This window comes from Halichoeres trimaculatus, unplaced genomic scaffold (genome assembly GCF_033239565.1).
Source record: "Halichoeres trimaculatus isolate MK-OKI-2021-1 unplaced genomic scaffold, fHalTri1.1 fHalTri1_scaffold_5, whole genome shotgun sequence".
Lineage (NCBI taxonomy): Eukaryota > Metazoa > Chordata > Actinopteri > Labriformes > Labridae > Halichoeres > Halichoeres trimaculatus.
The window spans coordinates 8,260,950-8,279,668 of record NW_027437183.1 but is presented as its reverse complement, the minus strand read 5'-3'; the positions used below and the strand labels follow the sequence as shown (position 1 = coordinate 8,279,668).

General features: G+C 39.7%; 2 protein-coding genes across 2 annotated transcripts; one reads left to right on the top strand and one right to left on the bottom strand.

Annotated features, from left to right (window-relative positions):
- The first annotated feature begins 63 nt into the window (after positions 1-63).
- On the top strand, positions 64-6,243 carry LOC141791137 (transcription termination factor 1-like). Its single transcript, XM_074671389.1, has 11 exons — positions 64-216; positions 1,905-2,998; positions 3,154-3,278; positions 3,564-3,749; positions 3,843-3,921; positions 4,119-4,243; positions 4,427-4,622; positions 4,908-5,003; positions 5,171-5,236; positions 5,539-5,624; positions 5,799-6,243. The coding sequence occupies exons 2-11, from the start codon at positions 1,920-1,922 to the stop codon at positions 5,972-5,974; spliced, it is 2,214 nt and encodes a 737-aa protein (XP_074527490.1). The 5' UTR covers positions 64-216; positions 1,905-1,919; the 3' UTR covers positions 5,975-6,243.
- A 2,394-nt stretch (positions 6,244-8,637) lies between these two features.
- Positions 8,638-11,058, bottom strand: endog (endonuclease G). Its single transcript, XM_074670682.1, has 6 exons — positions 10,831-11,058; positions 10,096-10,289; positions 9,863-10,004; positions 9,595-9,704; positions 9,429-9,510; positions 8,638-9,330 (listed from the first exon to the last, which is right to left on the bottom strand). Exons 1-6 carry the CDS (start codon positions 10,999-11,001, stop codon positions 9,133-9,135), a joined length of 897 nt encoding a protein of 298 aa, XP_074526783.1. The 5' UTR covers positions 11,002-11,058; the 3' UTR covers positions 8,638-9,132.
- Between the last annotated feature and the right edge of the window lie 7,661 nt (positions 11,059-18,719).

The following is an 18,719-nucleotide window of genomic DNA, read 5'->3' as shown; positions in this document are numbered from 1 at the left end:
GGCCTCAATGTCTACATTTCAAGAGGCGCCACCACGCATGCGCATTAAAAAACCCGGAAGAAAACAAACAGCGTTGTAACCGTTTGCACGTGTGACGCTAGCGACCGGAGACTTCGTTCACCAAGTGAATTCAGAACTTTTGACCATATCTAAACGTTAGCATCTAAAATCCGATTTGGTATTCGCTCTCCGTGTTGGAATCGTTCCTTCTCACAGGTATTGGCTTCATTTGACGATATTTTTGGAGCTTGGTCCTGTCTTAAGTAGATGCTCTGTTGCTCAGGATCACGGGTCCCATCAGATCCTTTTTAGTACGTTGTCATGGGTTAGAATGGCGGATAGGGTTAGTTTCGTTTCATGTTAAACGAATTTAACTTCAAAAACAATAGATAGTGGCAGCTTGTGTAATCCTGATTCAGATTTTCCCCTATGAGTAGACAATAATGATGCTTGCAGATGTAGAGATTTAAAACGGGGTCACGATGATCAGATGTTTCATCGGGCGTAGGTTTAAAGCAGTTTCGTTATATTACAAGGGGCAACATAACAGGGGTTACAGAATCGATACCAAGATCGATCCTGCACCTCCGGGGCATTTTTTCGTCATACATTTACGAATTTATGCAACATTTTTGTGGGTTCCTTTTTATATGGAACTGTTTAAAAATGCTCTTGCATTGTAGCAATGAGCTGTGTTCACAGACATTTTTGGAAGTTAGTTTTTAAACAACTGCAGTTTTGAGTGATATGTTCACTGTGTAATATGCTCAACGAAACATGGTCCAAAAATGAGCAAGCACTTGTGTGTGAAAATGAATCCAAAAGCATTTGCTTAAACCTGTCATAACTGTTCTTTCCCATGCAAGGTTAAAATAGTTTTGGATTTGTCATTATAGTTTAGTTTTAGTTAGTTTTGACATTTTATTTTCCATTACAGTTTGGTTTTAATTAGTTTTAGAGCAGGCATTCTAGTTTTTATTTAGTTTTGATTTTTGCAACAAGGCTTAGTTTTAGTTTAGTTTTAGTTTAGATTTTAGTTTTTTCATACCTTATTAACCAGGTGCAGGATTCAAAAAGGTCAGAGTAAATATTTTGTCATTCTGTTTATTTTCAAGTCCAACATAGTGCTCACTGCTCAGTCAATGCTGATACCGAAATGTTGGCTGCTGCCTTAAACACATAAAAATAATATAAACTTAGTATAAAAAATATAAGCATCAATTATATAAAATAATGTTGACTTAAATTACATAAAAGTAATATTAACATAAATTATCAAAAAACAATATAATTTGAGCTTCAATAAATAAAAACTTAGACTCTGCAACAATAAAGGCAGACTCAAATACAATAAAAACTTGGACTCTGTAACAATTAAACTATTACAGATGCTCTAATTCATTGCTCCACTACGTTTCGTCGCAGCACAGCGCACAGCCAGTCAGTGCAGTAAACAAGCTCATCCCTCTACGCCGTTATGATGGTGCTGTACGGCACTGACAACTGCCTAAAACTGTCTAAAATTGGTTGGGAAAATGTGTCGGATTAATTTAAATCCTAAAGGCTATTAATGTTGTCAGAAACTTAAACTAAGGGAATTTTGTCTATCATTTTAGTTAGTTTCAGTTAGTTTTGTGAATACAAGATACACTTTTAGTTTACTTATTGTTTTTGTTTTCTTTTCTAGTTTTTATTAGTATTAGTTAACTGCAATGTATTTTAAATCTTAGTTTTCGTATTTAGTTTCATTTTAGTTAACTATTACAACCTTGGTCCCATGTAGCAGCTCAGCATTAGCTGTAGTCCAGATCACATTAAAACGTTTCAACTAACAGTTTCTTTATCTCTCTTACATCTATGGGAATGAAAAAATTAACTTACATTCTTCACTTTCTCTCTCGTAGCTTCCTTCTGCCATCATGAACTCCCCTGCTTCTGATGCATATATGAGCAGTAAGAAGAAGAAGAAGAAGAAACACAGGGAGCAGGAAGAGGAACAATTGCATGTTCTCCCAGACGATTCTTTGAACGATTCAGAGAAAAAAAAACAAAAGCAAATTTTGTGTGAAGAAAGTAATAACACCGAAACAGCTCACCAGCAAGGTGAAGAAGGTGACTCTGTGCTGATGGAAATTACCACTGGGAAAAAAAAGAAGAAGAAAAAGAAAACACAGGAGCAGGATGAGGAAGAGATTCAAAATGTCCCAGAAGGATCTGTGAAAGAAACAGCAGACCAGCATGCAGGAGAAACTGATTCTGGGCTCTCCTCAGGAGGTAACAGTGTGAAGAAAAAGAAGAAGAAGAGGCATATGCAAGGAGAGGAAGAGACTGATATTGTCCCGGAAGAATCTGGGGCTGAAACAAAGAAGAAAAAAATAAAGCAAACTTTGTGTGAAGAGAGTGTTGACACAGAAACAGCTAACCAGCATGGTGGAGAAGGTGACTCTGTGCTGTTGGGAATGAAGAAGAAGAAGAAGAAGAAAAAGAGAAAAGAAGAGGAAGAATTGCATGCTGAAGAGGAAGACACTGTGAATGAAGACCCTGCAGTGTTGGCTCAAACTGACAACGCAAAAAAGAAGAAAAAGAAGAAGAGAAAACTGGTAGAAGAGGAGGAAGAAATGCATGCTACAGAAGAAGACTCCACAATCAAAAGTATCACTGAAACCAACAGTGCAAAGAAGAAGAAGAGGAGAACTCAGGAACAGGAGGATGAAGAGATTCATGCTGTGGAAGAAAACTCTGTGATTGAAGAACTCATAGAAACAACCGACAACCATGCTGGAGACACAAACCCTGCAGTGTTGGCTAAAACCAACAGTGTACGGAAAAAGAAGAAGGAGAGAAAAGGGGACGTAGAGGTGGAAGAAGTGCATGCTGTAGAACACCAGAACAACACAAACTCCTCGGCTTCAGTTAGAACTCAAGTAGGTTTGAAAAGAAAACAGACTAAAGGGGCACAGAAAAGAACCGGACCGAGAGATTCACCTGCAGATGATGTGTGAGTGTTTTTCTTTTTTAATTTTCATGAGAATAAAAGGTTTTTATCATAAGATAGAAAAAAATGCTTATAAAGAACATTTCACCTTCATCTCATAAGTATTTCTGTAGGTATTTCAGAGCTTAGTTTTAACAGTGAGTGTTTTGTCTTTACAGGTTTGATTCTAAAGTGTTGGATGAGATGGAGGAGTTTCTGCCAGATATAAGAAAATTCAATGATGAAAAAATCAGTAGACTGCTCAGACTGGATCTGCCACGCTTCAGGGAGTTCAAAAAGGAAGGTAGGAATACTGCAGACAGTAAGACTGATTGATTTTTCCTCTTATCAAACATGTAAATAAAAACCCCAACAAATTGTAATATCAAAAATTGAAGTGTATCAATATACATGTGCGAAAAAGAAGTATTAAATCCTGCCTCTTTATTCCGTCATTACTGTCAGTGACTTAAATACATTCTTTAATACTTCAGCAGGTTGTTGGTGACAATAAAAACAATAATATGAAGTACAAGCTATTAAAAGAACGAATCTTCGTAAGACAAACTGCTGTTTTCTTTTTTTGCAGGCATTCCTGTGCGTAAAGGGAAGTTCACTGAAGAAGAGAACCAACAAATCAGGAAGAACATGGCAGATTTCCAGGCTCTGATAGGCATCGACTCGGTCGAAAAGGTTGTGTTTCCAGAAAGGTTCAAAGAAGAAGAGGTGGAGATCAAGAGGCTGCGGAAACACCATCACTACGTGGAGAGAATTGGTACAGACACATTTGCAATCATTGTTATTATGGGAAAAGAGTGAAGAGCAGTGATCCCACGTCGTCTCCTAATGTTTGGCTATCTCTCCCCAGCTGAAGGGATCCCACGGATATGTGATCATGTTAACACCAGAGTGAGGAAGCTATTCGATGAAAGGAACAGGATGGGGAAGTATGTTGTTAAAACCTGTGCTACTTTCACAATCAGTCTGAAGTTAAGTTAGACAAAATACCCGACAACTTGGGTTTAGTTGCGATGCTCCTTTGAAAAAAAAGTCTTCACTGTAGCGGAGATGTTTGAAGATCCTTTTACATCTTATAATCAGAGTTGTCTCATATAACAGTCATGTGGTGTCTGTCCTCTTTTAGGTTCTCAGATGAGGAGGTTCAAACTCTGGTTAAGTTACAGAACCGTCATGGTAACGACTGGAAGAGGATCTCAGAGATTATGGGCCGGAGTATCTACTCTCTAGAGAAACGCTTCTCTACCTGCAGTAAGCCCAACACTGAATTCTGTTTGGTCATGTGTAAAAAAAAAAAAAAAGATGTTGTGATCCAAATCCTTGAAGAATTGGTTTGTAGACAATAAGGACATGTTAGGAGAAAGACTGCTGTGATGTTTTAGAACATAAATTTAAGTCTTTAACCTGAGTCTGTTCCTACATGTGTCTGTCCAGCTCAAGGTCATGGTGCATGGAACGATGATGAGGTGTCCAGGTTAAAGGGGGCTTTGAAGGACCACCTGAAGGATCTGTTGCAGCAGAATCCAGAGAGTTCTGGTCTGACTAGAGACCAGCTGTGTGAAAACCTGCCTTGGACGGTGATCAGTCAGAAGGTCAAGACCAGACAGTGGTCCCAGTGTCGACTCAAGTGGTTAGTACACCTGTGAGGATGCTATTGAAGGGTGAAGTATTTTGCTCAAAGTAAAATTGAAGATGTAACCCACATTGGATCTTTTACAGCTGATACAATCCAAAGGCATAAGAAGAGGGTAAACTCATTCTTGATCAGTCTAGTTTTGAGCTTACACAGATGTGTTGCAGCTCAGTGCAGATGTTCAAATGCGTGGTTGCACAGTTGTGCAGACAGCTGCTTGCTCAAGAGCTCAACTGACAAGGTTACCAGTGTTCAGGTGTCTTAATTTTTTTGGTGTTTCAGGTTCTCCCTCCTGAAGACAAAGCTTAGTACATCTGGAAACAGCACCTTCAAGAGAGGAGCAAAAGCATGTCAGGCTAAGATCCAGCTCATTAACACGTAAGATCCCCTGAACCAGTAAAAACACTGATCCATGCTGGCTGTGGCAAAATATAACTTTGAGAGAAGTTTTGTTTTGCTATGTAAAGCTTGTAAACAAAGTTAAGCAGGGATATGACCGTTTACTTGTCCTATTACCAATAATGGTCACATTTTGTATCTTTTAGGTTGTATAACATGAATGTAGACGATCAAGCAGATGTTGACTGGCACGAGGTCGCAAAGGCTATTGGGTGAGTTCAGGTGGAAACTTTCAGATCTGTTACAAGGTTCAGTCAGCTGATTGGGACTGAATCTGCTATTCAAGAGCTTCTTTGTGGTTTATTTCATTTTTTAGATTGTCTGAGCTCACATGAGCCCTTGATAAATTCTCTGGGGACTTAAAAGGGTCTTTGTCACACTGACAGATTACTTGTTATGTCATAGAAGTAATGAGTCTATGAAGTCTTTTTTCTGTGTGCTAATGGTAATACATTTGGTAATAAATGTGCAGTCTGAGCTGCTGTACTAAAAGTAGTCCTGTGTTGTGTTCCAGTAATTCAACCCCTGTGTGTGTCCAGAAGAGTTTCCTCCGTCTGAAAAAAACAAGAGTTCCTCACTGGCCCTGTTTGTCCTTCGGAGGTTAGTCACAGAAAACTTTGTAGCTCGCAGCTCGACAAAGGTCATAGCTTTTGAAATTTTACAAGGCATCTCATCCTTTTTTGGGATTGTGCTTAGACTTATCATTCTTAATATAACACACTGATTTATCATTGCCATCCTCATTTTGACATTGCTTTTTTCTTGATTGTTCAGAGGTCGTTGACTTCCTTTATGAGGTAGTTGTTCCTGTAATGGAAGAGGAAATGCCCCGTGCAAAAAAAGAAGACGAAGAGCATCAGGGGGAGGAGCTGCAAGAAAGGATGTACCAGTTGTCTGACATCTTTGACTCACAGGATGAGGAAGAATTTGAGGATTTGGACAACAGTTAGCTAACCTCACAGCAAAAAGGATGCTGAAAGGTGTAGAGACATGATATGAGGGGTAGTTTTAAACCTTAAGCACTGCCCCTGCCACGATCTGTTCGTCAGTTACCAGCCAGAAGAAACTGGCTGTTTATAACTTGGATCACTGAATTCCAGCTGAAGGCAGTGTTTTTTTTAAATTGTTCCTTTAAGAGTATGCTTAGAATACCCAGGAAAGATGTTTTATGTTTTCCAAATTTTTATAAAGAACCACTTTTTTTTCCCCTTGTGTGTGCCTTGTTTCCTTTCTTTATACATCCATTGAAACCACCATTGAAAGCTTTACGGATCGTAGGGCTGATCCAGTGTAGTATTCAAGTCACCAATGTCACCAGTGTTTTAAAGGTAATTGAAATACTGAACAACTTATCAAACCAGTGCTCTAAAATCTCAACTCAAATTATAAATTCACAAAGCATCCGTTCACACCTCTCCACCACACCGTGTCTCTACCTCCAAATACCGACTCACCATGTGAGACTATCCAGCCCCTCTGCTTCTTCCTCATCATCACACAGGAAGAGGTGGAGGACATCATCAAGACAATGAAATCTTCCTACTGTTCTTTGAACCCTTTCCCAACAGACCTGCTGGAGGCCAACATCTCTGCCATCTCTCCTCTCATCACCAAAAAATCATAAACCATTCCCTCCTGGCTGGTCTTGTCCCATCTGTATTAAAAGCTGCTGTCATCAGACCACTTCTGAAAAAACCCTCCCTGGATCCAGAGGTTCTTTCCAACTACAGACTTATCTCCAACCTCCCATTTCTGTCAAAGGTCTTGGAAAAAACAGTTGCAGCACAACTTCAGGATCACCTCAAAGACAATAACTTGTTTGAAAATTCCAGTCCGTTTTCCGCCCTGGCCACAGCACCGAGACCGCCTTGGTCAGGGTCGCCAGTGATCTCCTGATGGCAGCAGACACCGGCTCTCCCTACCTACTCATCCTCCTCGACCTAACAGCTGCTTTTGACACGGTTGACCACGATATCCTTCTCCACCGCCTGAACCACACCATTGGACAATCAGATACTGTTCACCATTGGTTCACTTCCTACCTGACTGGCAGAACTTAGCATGTCGCCCTGGGCAAAGCTAGATCTCACACCCACAGCGTCACCTGCGGGGTCCCACAGGGCTCAGTATTGGGCCCCACCCTCTTTTCCATTTAACTGCTCCCCCTTGGAAATGTCATCAGCAAACATGGAATACCTTTCTGTTGTTATGCTGATGACACACAGCTGTACATCAGGACTACCCCAACATCTACACTGACCACCTGCTTGGAGGAGATAGACGCGTGGATGACACTCAACTTCCTACAGTTAAACAGTTCAAAAACAGAAGCCATCCTAATTGGCACACAACATCAGCTCCGCTCCTCCACCATCACCAGCATCACTTTTTCCAGCTAAAACATCCCCCTCTCTCTATCTGTCACCAACTTGGTAGTCAAAACGGACCCTCAACTCACCTTTGATACCCACATCAAACACCTCTGTAAGACATCCTTCTATCATCTCAGGAACATTGCAAAACTCCATCCAACACTCACCCTGGCAGATTCAGAGAAGCTTGTTCACACCTTTGTCTCCTCCAGGCTGGACTACTGCAACACACTCCTCATCGGGATCTCTGGCAGGAGCATCCAGAAGCTTCAGTACATCCAGAACAGCGCTGCCAGGATCCTGATCAGGGTGGGTAAGCATGAGCACATCACCTCCATCCTAAAATCCCTTCACTGGCTCCTGGTTACATACAGAATTCAGTTCAAGGTCTCCCTTCTCACCCACCAGTGCATTTATGGACACGCCCCCCTTTACCTGCAGGAACTCCTCTCCCCCCAGACCTCCTCACGTACCCTTCGCTCTGCTGCCACCAACACTCTCAGGGTCCCCAGAACTAAGCTCCACATCATGGGCGATCGGGCCTTTTCCTCTGCTGCCCCGAGGCTGTGGAACGCCCTCTCTGACCACCTGAGGGCCCCACAGACTACAGAAGATTTCAAAAGAAATCTTAAAACTTATCTCTTTAAAAAAGCATTCAGCTAGTTGTCAGTACTGGGCTCTCCATTATTCTCCTAGAAATTATTCCTTAAAAGGATTTTTAAGGTGTTTTTTTTTATTTTGTACAGTTTTTAATTGTGTCTTACTCTGTAGCACTTTGAGATTGTGAAAATTTAAAGTGCATTACAATTAAAATGTATTATTATTATTAAAGCAACAACAGTAATGACATTGTGTAAATTACTATGAATTAAGCATTTAAACTGACCCTTCTCTTTGTCCTCAGGGGCAGAATGAGTCAGACACAGCTCTTGGTGAATTTTCAGCACTCATTATTAAATGTTGCTGAAGGTTGAAGTATATCGTTGCAGCAATTAATTGTGGTTAGTTGGCTCGATTATTATACACAGGGAGGAAAATCTTCTTGCACTTAATGGCAGCACCTGCAGCTAAATAACTTGTAGCACTTTATCGCACTAGGCTTTCCCTTCTGTCCAAAGTTTTACTTGTGTTGTACATTGCTTTGGACAAAAGTGTCTGCTAAATGAAACTGTAGAATTAAAGGTAAATGACTGCTTTTTAATGTATAAAAAACTGATTACCTATCTCCAGAACAAAAAGACGTTAAGAGTAGGTAGAACATGATGACCTGTTTAATACATTCCCTGATTCTTCTTACATAAAGCTTTACATCAACAGTGATAGCATGATCTGTGTAACACCAGAGAAAACACTGAGAATTGTTCATTCATTTTTACAAACTGTCAGTTCTGCAGGAGGTATAAGTGTATTACATTAGATGTATTTAGATATTATCGTATAGATAAATGCATATATAGCATTTCTGTAATTAAAAATGATAAAATTCCAACATTTCTCCAGCAATAAATTAATATGTTTCTTTAATTCTGCACTAGAACAGGGATTTTGTGTACTCAAAGCCTGCTGTCATACAGGCTTTTCAGTCTACCACACCAAGGGATTATGGATGACTCAGTCCATCCTACGTTCATGCCTGTCATTATTATTATTTTTCTATGAGTCATGATAGTTGGTCTGATACTTGTGCTGACAATACCATTGTTCATGGAGCAACAATGCATGGTAGGTAGTGTAGTTCATCTGCTAGTGATAGCCTGCAGGGTGCTTGTCCTCTTCATGATGTTTGGGACAAACAGAAGTCCTGACGCTCTCTCGATGGTTTCTATTGGAACCAGAAAACGCTCCGGAGGAATCTTCTCATCCACTGGTTCATTTGGGAAAACATAAGACCGAAGCTCCACCCCCCTGCCGTCTGACTGCTCCAGGATCAGCACCTGAAGAGAAGCAACAGGTGAGTTTTCAGAAAGATGTACCTAGGTCACTTGATGAAAACTCATACGTGTTGGACCAGCAGCATCTGAGGTGGACTTACCTTGAAGAAATGTGTTGGTACAGCGACGTGGTTTTTCCCTATGACCTGATATCGCACGTACAATTTCCCATCAGCCTCCGGCCTAAAATACAAGCACAACAGATGTTGTCATACTGTGGCTCTTCCCAAACAACATTTGACCAAAATGAACAGAACCAGATGTTACCTGGGCAGGTAGAGTGGTCCAGTGCAGACGTAAACGTTGAGGTAACTTTTAGTCAGAGAGCGACACATTTTCTCCAGATTGTTCCAGCTTTTCTGGTTCAGGTGAGGGTTCTGAAAACAAACACAGACCATATGTGACTCTTCAGTCTGCTTCTGGGCTCATATAACATCACTGTGAATCAGACCTTGAAATGCTGAAAAATATGCAATTCTAGAGTTATTAGCTGCCAAATTCCAAACTTGGAATGAATTCTTTCTAAGGTGTCTACCTGTGGTGCTATGTTGCTCAGGTAGAAGGTGTCCTCCATGGCTTTCTGACTCCACTTGTGATTGCCTGCAGCAGCCAGGTGACCTCTGTCGAAGCCGCTCCCCCTGTAGTCAGCATTAGTTGCTCTGTGAAACATGTGCACACTGTGGGAAGGAGAAAGAGTTAAAAAGATTGAAGACTTTTCACAAAGCGAGGCCCAAAGTCTCAAGCACTGCCTGTCCTTCAAATATTTACCTGTCATCCTCTTTAAAATCGCAGTACTTTCTGTCAGATGAGCCGTTGACAACTGCAGGGTTTAGCCTCTCTATTACCCATGATGCAGTGCGGGTGCGGGGATCATATGAGGTAACGTAGGACTCTCTGGTCTTGATATTGGCCATAGAGGGAAAGCCATATTTCATCACAATTCCTGGCCCACCTTGGCTTACCTGGACAACAAAACACATCAATGACCTTCAAGTACAGGAAGATGAATGTTTAATATACAGTATCACATAATTTTGTCTTAAAGTGTTTTATTTCATTCAGCAGTAAGTACGTAAGTAAAATAAAAAGTTCACAGTTTTAGACACAACTTTTTAAGTGTTTTTGTTGGCATTTATCATAATCCTATAGTTGTATTCTACAAGTGAAACACACCTAAATGATGTTCTGTTATCAGTTTAATGAATAAATAAAAGGCTCTAAACTTTCTGTTAAGTTTGAGTCTGTGCTGCTATTTGTTCATGAGCACATGATCGTGTTGTTTGTCTTCTGCACAAACACACAAAAGGATGCAAACATGGTGCTCCAAAGTCCTTCACGATAATTATTGTTCTATTTTCTTCATTTAAAAATTAGTATAAACAAGTATAAATCAGTTTGTGTTTAATATTAACTGGAAAAATATTTCAACAGTTTTAGAAACGAAACTGAAATAAAGAATTACACAAACACATTCACGCACGCGCACACACACGCTCTTCTAACCGTTAACTCGGACGCCTGGACACTCGGTACCGGGAGAACCGGGATTCGGCTTAACAGACCGTCGTTCTCGGCTTCTTCCTGCCCGTCTCTGGAACGCACCAGGCAGGTCACCGAAGCACCAAGTCCGGCTCCGATCAGCAAGGTCGCTCCGGTCCTCCACCATCGCTTCATGCTGCCGGTGGATCAGATGTTCCCAGACACACTCTGATGACGTAGAAAAGCGCGACGAAAATCTCTTTCGATGTTACTGGAGGTTGTATGGGCGTGTCCTTTTAAGTGTAAATAAACGAAAAAAAGAGGGATAACATAAAAAAAATATAATAATAAAAAAATGAATAAGATTGAAAAACAAACAAACAGATGAATAAATTAATTTATACAATTTGTATTTACAAATAAGTTTTATAGGAATAAACCCTTAATTATGTATTAGCTTTACTCTTTCAATTTGCCTTATGTAACGAATTAAACATAAAAAGTGAAAAATAAATAAATAAATAAATAAATAAATAAATAAATAAATAAATAAAACACATGTATTTCAACGTTTTGATGACTAAATTATTTTAAACTTTTTTAAAAATATTATTTAAGCACATTCATGTTTTTTATTTAATTAAAATCGTATTCAATATGTTTTATACAGTCTAGGATTCATTACTTCAACTGTTGGAATAATTGTCTTTTGTATATGGTCCCTTCTTTAAAGTATCTGTCCATAGTTTTGTCATTACTCTATTTGAAAGATTTTTATTAATTGATGTATAATCATTCAATCTTTCTCAAACAATATGATTTGGAGAAAATACAGCAATAATGTACTGCCTTTGCAGAATATTCAGGGAAATTCTGAATGCTTTATCGATTCAACAGCTCCATCTAGTGAACAATTAGCTGTATTACAACCTACATAATCCAGGTGTGATGAAACAAACACAAATAACCTCTGGAGAGTCATGTTGAACGTGTTGTATTTGCGTTATCCCGAAACTTTTTCTCATTCTCCATTTTTCTCCGACCAACTTTTTCATACTCAGTTCCAGGAATCATTTCATTCATGCATTCATTCTTTCGTATATTCATTATATTCATTCATTCATTCGTTCGTTGCTTCAGTCCTGACTCATATATATATATATATATATATATATATATATATATATATATATATATAGATATAGAGATAGATAGATAGATAGATAGATAGATAGATAGATAGATAGATAGATAGATAGATAGACTTTATAAGAAATTCTTCTTTGACATAGCTCAGAAGACAGCATGTATAACTTTCGTAAAAACAAAGCACATTCAGACGAAAACAACACATTCAAATAGAAAAAGCAGAACTGTAGGCTTTTTGTTGTTGTTCAGGAGGGTTATGATTAAGGGGAGGAATGCTTTTCCAGGCCAGTGGAACGTGAAACCACCTGCCTAATGGCAGGAACTGGAAAGAGAAGAAACACTGCAGTTAACTGTCAGATTAACACAGATCAGAAAGTGACATAATGACTCTGAAGGCTGGATTTCATGCAAGAATAATTACAAGTAATTTTGTATTGAATCCACTAGAGGGCTCAAAAGAGCTAGCACAGAGATGGTGTGTGAGAGAAAAGGTGTGATTTTTTTTTTAAATTTTTCACACCCATTTGAAGATGTTGTAGACTGGAGTTGAAGTTTAATAAGATGAAGCTTCAAGGAGGATTTCACATTATATATGATGGTCAGAGATGTCATAATGATCAGTTGCAGAATTATCAAGGGGTTTACAGGACTATAAAGTCTGTATTAGGTTTGATGGTGGAAATATAAATCTACATAAGAAGAATTTCAGATATTCTCAGGCATAACAGCAACTTCTGTTACGTCTGACACTATAGTTAAAACACAGACATCAGCGAGTTCCCTGACTTTTTTTCAAGTGCCGTTTGAGGTTGTGAGAGAAATTTCTCAGCAACTTATTAAAGGTGGTGTACTGTGCTAACTAAATCTTCTTCATGCTGACTTGGTAGAAGCTTAGCATGCTCAAAAACATACTGCCAAATATAAGTTAATAGATAAGAGAGAATAAGCTGCAATTGAAACTGGAACATGTGATGAAGCGTCTGTGTCTGCTCAGAGGAAACAGAGTGTGAATGATCACAGAGCTGCAGCAGTGATCTGTAAACTCTGAAAAGTGTGTTTATTTTCTGACGTCATGTGGCATCACTGCTGCAAGAGTCCCGACCTATAGGGACAGACTACAGACTACACACTGTCTCACAACATTTTAGAAAGCTCTCACTCTCTATTGTTGTCATACCTTCCATTTACTTCATGCTGCTGAAGAGGTTTCCTCTCCTTGTACCTCCAAAGTGCTTTTAAATGCTTTATTTTGAGCTCCATCCTGTCTTTTTCCTTACGGTGCTCTAACTGAGGTGGTGAGAAAAATAAGCCAACTATTCTCAGCAGCGGCAGCAGAGCAGAGACTGATGGGTTTTGTTTTTTCCTTTTTAGATCTAAGGTTATACAAACACCTCAACCAAGCTTTCTGCTCCAATAACTCTTGTATTTTCTCTTTGTTTACACCACCTGAAAGGTAATAATTCTGCTCCAGCCTTTTTTTTTTCCAGTCCTTTCAGGAATTCACAATTTTCCTTTCTGAGATTGTCTCGACCTGGACTGCCCAGTGCCTCAAACCATTTTAGAGATGTTGCAAAGTTTTGACATACTTTTAAGTGAAATAGCTGAAGTTCATGAATACACCAACAAAGGTAACACCTAAGGTGAGTGTTCTCAGAAACCGTCCTAAAAATGGCCCACAGAATACAACAGTTCTTATAAAACGAGGTTTACTTGAAGATAAAGAAGTTCACCTGTGAGGTATCTCTCAGAGCAGGCAACGCTTTCAAACTCTGACTCATGCACAAGATAAGAAAAGTTTAACGTGTAGGGAAGCTTAATAAAGTTGCAGATAAACACAAATGTTGTGTTTAAAGCAGGATCCGTGCTTTACTTGTCACATTCATGTCAGACATGCACCGATAGATAGGCTGGCAGATGGATTGGTGCCAATTCCCTTAATTTGGGGGGATTGGTGATCGGCCCATGAAACTGATCTCATATACCTCTAGGAAGGTCTGACAGCCAGCCATTGTTGCTTTTTGCTCTGCGACCTAAAACTCAGGACACTTTATTGGTTGTTTAAGTTAAAACATAAAGATTTTATTGTTTTACAGGTATTGTTCAATGATTTTCAATAAAATAAGATTGGAGCATTGAAGATTTATGCTGTCAGTTATAAAAAATAGAAATCAGTATCGGCAGGTCATGCTTTTTAAAGATCGGTGATCATCCAGAAACTGTGATTGGTGCACCCCTAATTCATGTCGATTCATTGTTCCTCTGTCACATAGTGCAGGTGTAACACAGACAGGACACACATCTTTAACCATTTCAGGCTCAAATGTAGTTTTAGTAACAAAAAAAAAATCAGATATTTGATGAAAAATATCATATGGGGTAGCTATATACAATTCTGACTTTTTTTGAGAGACCTTTAGAAGTAATGCATTCTGGGATGTTGCTCTATGTATGCTGTATGTATGCTGTGTGTATGCTGCATCTCTATATATTCAGGATTCATAGTATGCAGTTTTGGTTTCAAATTAATGGAGGTTGGTAGTGAAACTTGCATGAGATTGGTGCCTTGAAAATCTGTTTCGGAGAAACCAAAGAGGCTGCCATGTTGGAAGTGATACAGCTCTGCCAATTGATGGGATAGTAGAAAACTGTTTGTTGCTAGTACACAACTAAGTTCTGCAGTGGTACTTCTGAAAAAAAAGGCTCATAAAATGTGGATGTGGAGTAATTAGGTAACTGTTGCAAATCTGCAACGTCTGCCTTGGGAGGGTAAACATGGTGCAACAGGTGTTGGGAACACAACTCCTACTGGCCAATGGACTGAACCATGACATCAAAGGAGGATTAGGTGGACAGTCACCATAAAAGCAGGCTTTAGAGGCTGTAAATCAGCTGTGTTTTTCCAGTGCTCTATCACTCTCCTATTCGTCCTTTTTCTGCTCTTCTGTCCTTATTCCTTTTTGACAGTTCAGCCCTAGAGTCCCCCAATACAGAAAAATAAACCCAGGAAATCTGAATCTTCTAGAAAAAGCACAGATCTTGCTTCTCACTGCTCAACTTTGCTGGCAGTTTTTGTTTCATCATTTGGATTATTGTTGGGAATCTTAAAGATGAATAAGGCTGCCTTATTTGAGAGGATATATTTGTACCTGTGAAACAGTTTTCTTTCTGTCTAACCTCTCACAGCACTTTGAAATAACTCACTTTCCCACTGAAAGGGAGAACAGAGTCAACAGAGGACAATCCGTAAAATCATTCATACAGACTGGATTTATCAGCTGTATCCCAAAGTAGCATGTCACTGTGGGAGCTGTGATGGAACCGCCAACCTTGTGAGTAAGAGATGACTATACCCCTGAGCCACAGCTGCACAGATAGTCAAATGATTGAAAAGGGAGATAAACTTTACTTTTCTCCCTTGAAGGAAGTTCAGTTTTTCTCTCTGAAATGAATCATGCTATTTACACACACAGACACACACACACACAGACACACACACAATGCACTGATAGAGAGTGCCTAGTAAAGGAGCTGCACCATCAGCATGCACCCTCAGCAGGTGGAGGCTGGGTGCCTTGCTCAAGGGCACCTCAGCAGTACCCAAGAAACTGTGCTGACATTTCTCCAGCTATCAGCCCAGAACCCAAACTTGATCCATGCTTGGACTTGAACCTACAACCCTCTGCTCGTCAAGCCAAGTCTCCATGGACTGAGCCACTGCCACCCCACTGTGTGAATGAGGTATTCTGTCAAGAAGTTGATGCAGCACAAATCCCTGCTTCAATTAGCTCAAAGGTATTCCTGTATTTATTCAATGACACTTACCAAACACATCCGGACCACAGTCTTTGTCACCATCCCTCTGAGGTTATCGGGTTTTGTTACTGTGAACGTGCAGACAAGAGAGAAAAGAAACATGCAGTGAAACTTGATTTACAACGCGACGAGGTAAGGTATTTATCAGTACAGTTATGTAGCGCTGTTGTTTGAAATGTGACAAGCAAATGTTGCAAGTTCTTACCGTACGTCAGTAGTCGGCTATATGTAGCGGTAGCAGTCCAGGGTTACAACGTAACTGTAGGCTATGACATGACGTAACTGTGACGACAAACAAACTGTCAGTCCGTACAGTAGTTGAGTAGCCGTACATATGTAGTGCTATTGAGAGCCCGATGCTGTGAGCCGTATCTGTAATGTGTAATGTCTAACGTAACCTCACTCTTCATTTTAATGATAGACTCTCAAGTTTGAACAGACCACTGCAGAATAACTGCTGACTGTGGGTTGGATTGAACATTAGCACATACAGTTTACCCCCTTTAGCTCGGGCTGTATCAGTCTCCCGTTTAGCTTTCTTCTGCTCTTCTGTCCTTTTTCTGTCCGACAGTTAGACCCCAGTGTCCACCATCCCTACAAAATTAATCACAGAAATCATTTTTAGCAGAGAAAAACACAAATCTCTCTTCTCACTTCTAAACTTCATCAGTTGGCGTGGTGTCGTCATAGAGACTTGGACTTGGCGGTCCAGTCTTTCTCAACCCAATCAGCAAGCTATGAAGAAGCTACGAATAAGCATTTAGAAATAACCTACATTGGCACTGATAATCTCATTTTAAAGTGTGGATTACGATCAGGCATATATCTAGAAAGGAGAGTTTTTAGAGCTCACTTTCAAACTCCCCACAGCCCCTTCAAAATCAATTTGGTAAAACTTTATATCGGGCTTTCCAGGAGGATGTCAGGTTGTTTTGTGACTCTTCAGTCAAATAAAAAGAGGACATAACTACAAGTGACAGATTTGTCGCTGAAGGGAAGGAAAAGTTGAAATGCTGAAAAGATTAAAGAGACGGATCTGATGGATGTGACAGCAGGATTACTCCCACCGAAGAACACATGAGGAAGTTTGTTTTGACATTCAGCTCACAAAGAAACCAACAGAGGTTTTCCTTTGCCTTCAGACAGAATGCACAGGTACATCTGAGAAATCTACAGAGAGACATCCCATCATATCAGAAACAACAAGAACACGCTGAGATCACACGCTGAGAAGATTCACATATATACACACTGGTTCATACTTCTCTGTCAGCTGCAAAGATTCATCTATATGACACTATCAAAAATGTGTTTTCTTTACTTTGTGACTTCTTCAGGTATTTTATCTTTACTTTAAAAGTGAAATAACTCAACACCTTGTGATCATAAAGGAGGGCTAATATTCCACATTTAACTTATTTTTCAAGTGTTTTAATTATGTTAATCTTTTGAAAGAGGAACATCTTTGAGCTCTCAAACAAACTTCTTTTTCTCTCTGATGACTTCTGAGACTGTTGCCGGGGGCGTCTTGAAGGTAAGCCAGATTGTGCGTGATGGTGTGGAAAGAGTTATAAAAAAAAGAGTGAGACGGAAAGGTGAAAAGGTGAAAGAAGAGAAAGAAAAAGTAATACAAAGCTAAATATGATACGGCTTATCTGCTCCAGTGGATCGGGCAGCAGCTACAAACACTTGGATAATAGGCGGTAGAAATACTTTCCCGATGGTTCAGTCGTAATGATTCTGCGTTTTGAAAGCAGCTTTTCCTCCTTTATCCTCCCTGAGTCTGTCACTGTAAACAACCTGCAACACACAATCCCCTGCTCCTTTTGTAAAGCTTCACCAGCAGTAGCCTACAGAAATATTACCTTATTACAGAGTGAAAGCACCAAGAGCAGCAGGCAGCTAATGAACCTCATTAAAGTCGTCTGTACTATGAACATCAGAACACTTGTGTTGTCTTTCTTTTTCTCCCGTTTACTCTATTAGAAGATACTTTTGTGCTCCTCCACATTATCTTATTTATCTTATTACAATAATTCCGGGAAAATTGGTTTTGCAGGATTCTAATAGCTATTAATTTCATCCTCTTCTGAAGTCTGAGACGTTTCCTCTTTGTTGTTCGTTGAAGAGATACTTGCATGTAATGATGTCAATGTGTTTGGCATGAAACAGACATAATGCACTGCAAAAACTGGAATCTCATTGAGTGATTTTGTCTTATTTTCAGACGAAACTGTTTTTTCAGACTTGATATGAGCCACTTTCATCTGGTCAGTCCAGAAAAATGTCTTAATTTCAAGTAATTTAAAGACAAAATTGAGTTTTTAATTGTTTGTAACAAGTAAAAAATAATCTGCCAGTGGAACAAGAGAAAAGTTAAGACATATTTCTAGTTTTAAGCAAATTTTGGAGCAAATTTTTCTTGTGTCATTGGCAGATTTTTTTTACTGGTTACAAGGAATTAAGACCTTTTTTGTCCTTCAAAGGTCCCATATCATGCTCCTTTTGTGCAGTTTAATACGAATCATTGATTTCATGAAATGGTAGTAACATGTTTTGGTCCAAAAAGCCAATAAATCAAGCACAGCAGCATTGTTTCCAGGCTCTCATAGCCCCTCTGTTCAGAACGGTCTGATTTAGTGGGCGTGACCTTCATATGTAAATGACCCACTCTTCCGCATCACTGAGAGCGGCGCCACGAGCTCTGAGTGCACAATGTTTAGAAAACAGCGAAGCTCATTTACCGTAACATTACAGGCTAAAACAACAGGCTAACCGCAGCTAAAGTTAGCATCCTGAAACTAACACAGAGACAGGGGGGACACTGAGGAAAAGCTCTTACATCTGCTCCACAGCACACAGCATTTAAAATACTCACATTTCCAGGGTCCCAGGTTTGCTGGTGGATGGTTGGTAATGCGCCTGGATTCAGGACCAGTCTATTCACTAGC

Coding starts and splice junctions, on each gene's coding strand:
- LOC141791137 (XM_074671389.1), top strand. CDS start 1,920: ATGAACTCCCCTGCTTCTGATGCATATATGAGCAGTAAGAAGAAGAAG. Junction 3,279..3,563: donor CAGGGAGTTCAAAAAGGAAG/GTAGGAATACTG, acceptor CTTTTTTTGCAG/GCATTCCTGTGCGTAAAGGG. Junction 3,922..4,118: donor GAAAGGAACAGGATGGGGAA/GTATGTTGTTAA, acceptor GTCCTCTTTTAG/GTTCTCAGATGAGGAGGTTC.
- endog (XM_074670682.1), bottom strand. CDS start 11,001: ATGAAGCGATGGTGGAGGACCGGAGCGACCTTGCTGATCGGAGCCGGA. Junction 9,705..9,862: donor TGAGCAACATAGCACCACAG/GTAGACACCTTA, acceptor GTTTGTTTTCAG/AACCCTCACCTGAACCAGAA. Junction 9,511..9,594: donor GGACCACTCTACCTGCCCAG/GTAACATCTGGT, acceptor CTTGTATTTTAG/GCCGGAGGCTGATGGGAAAT.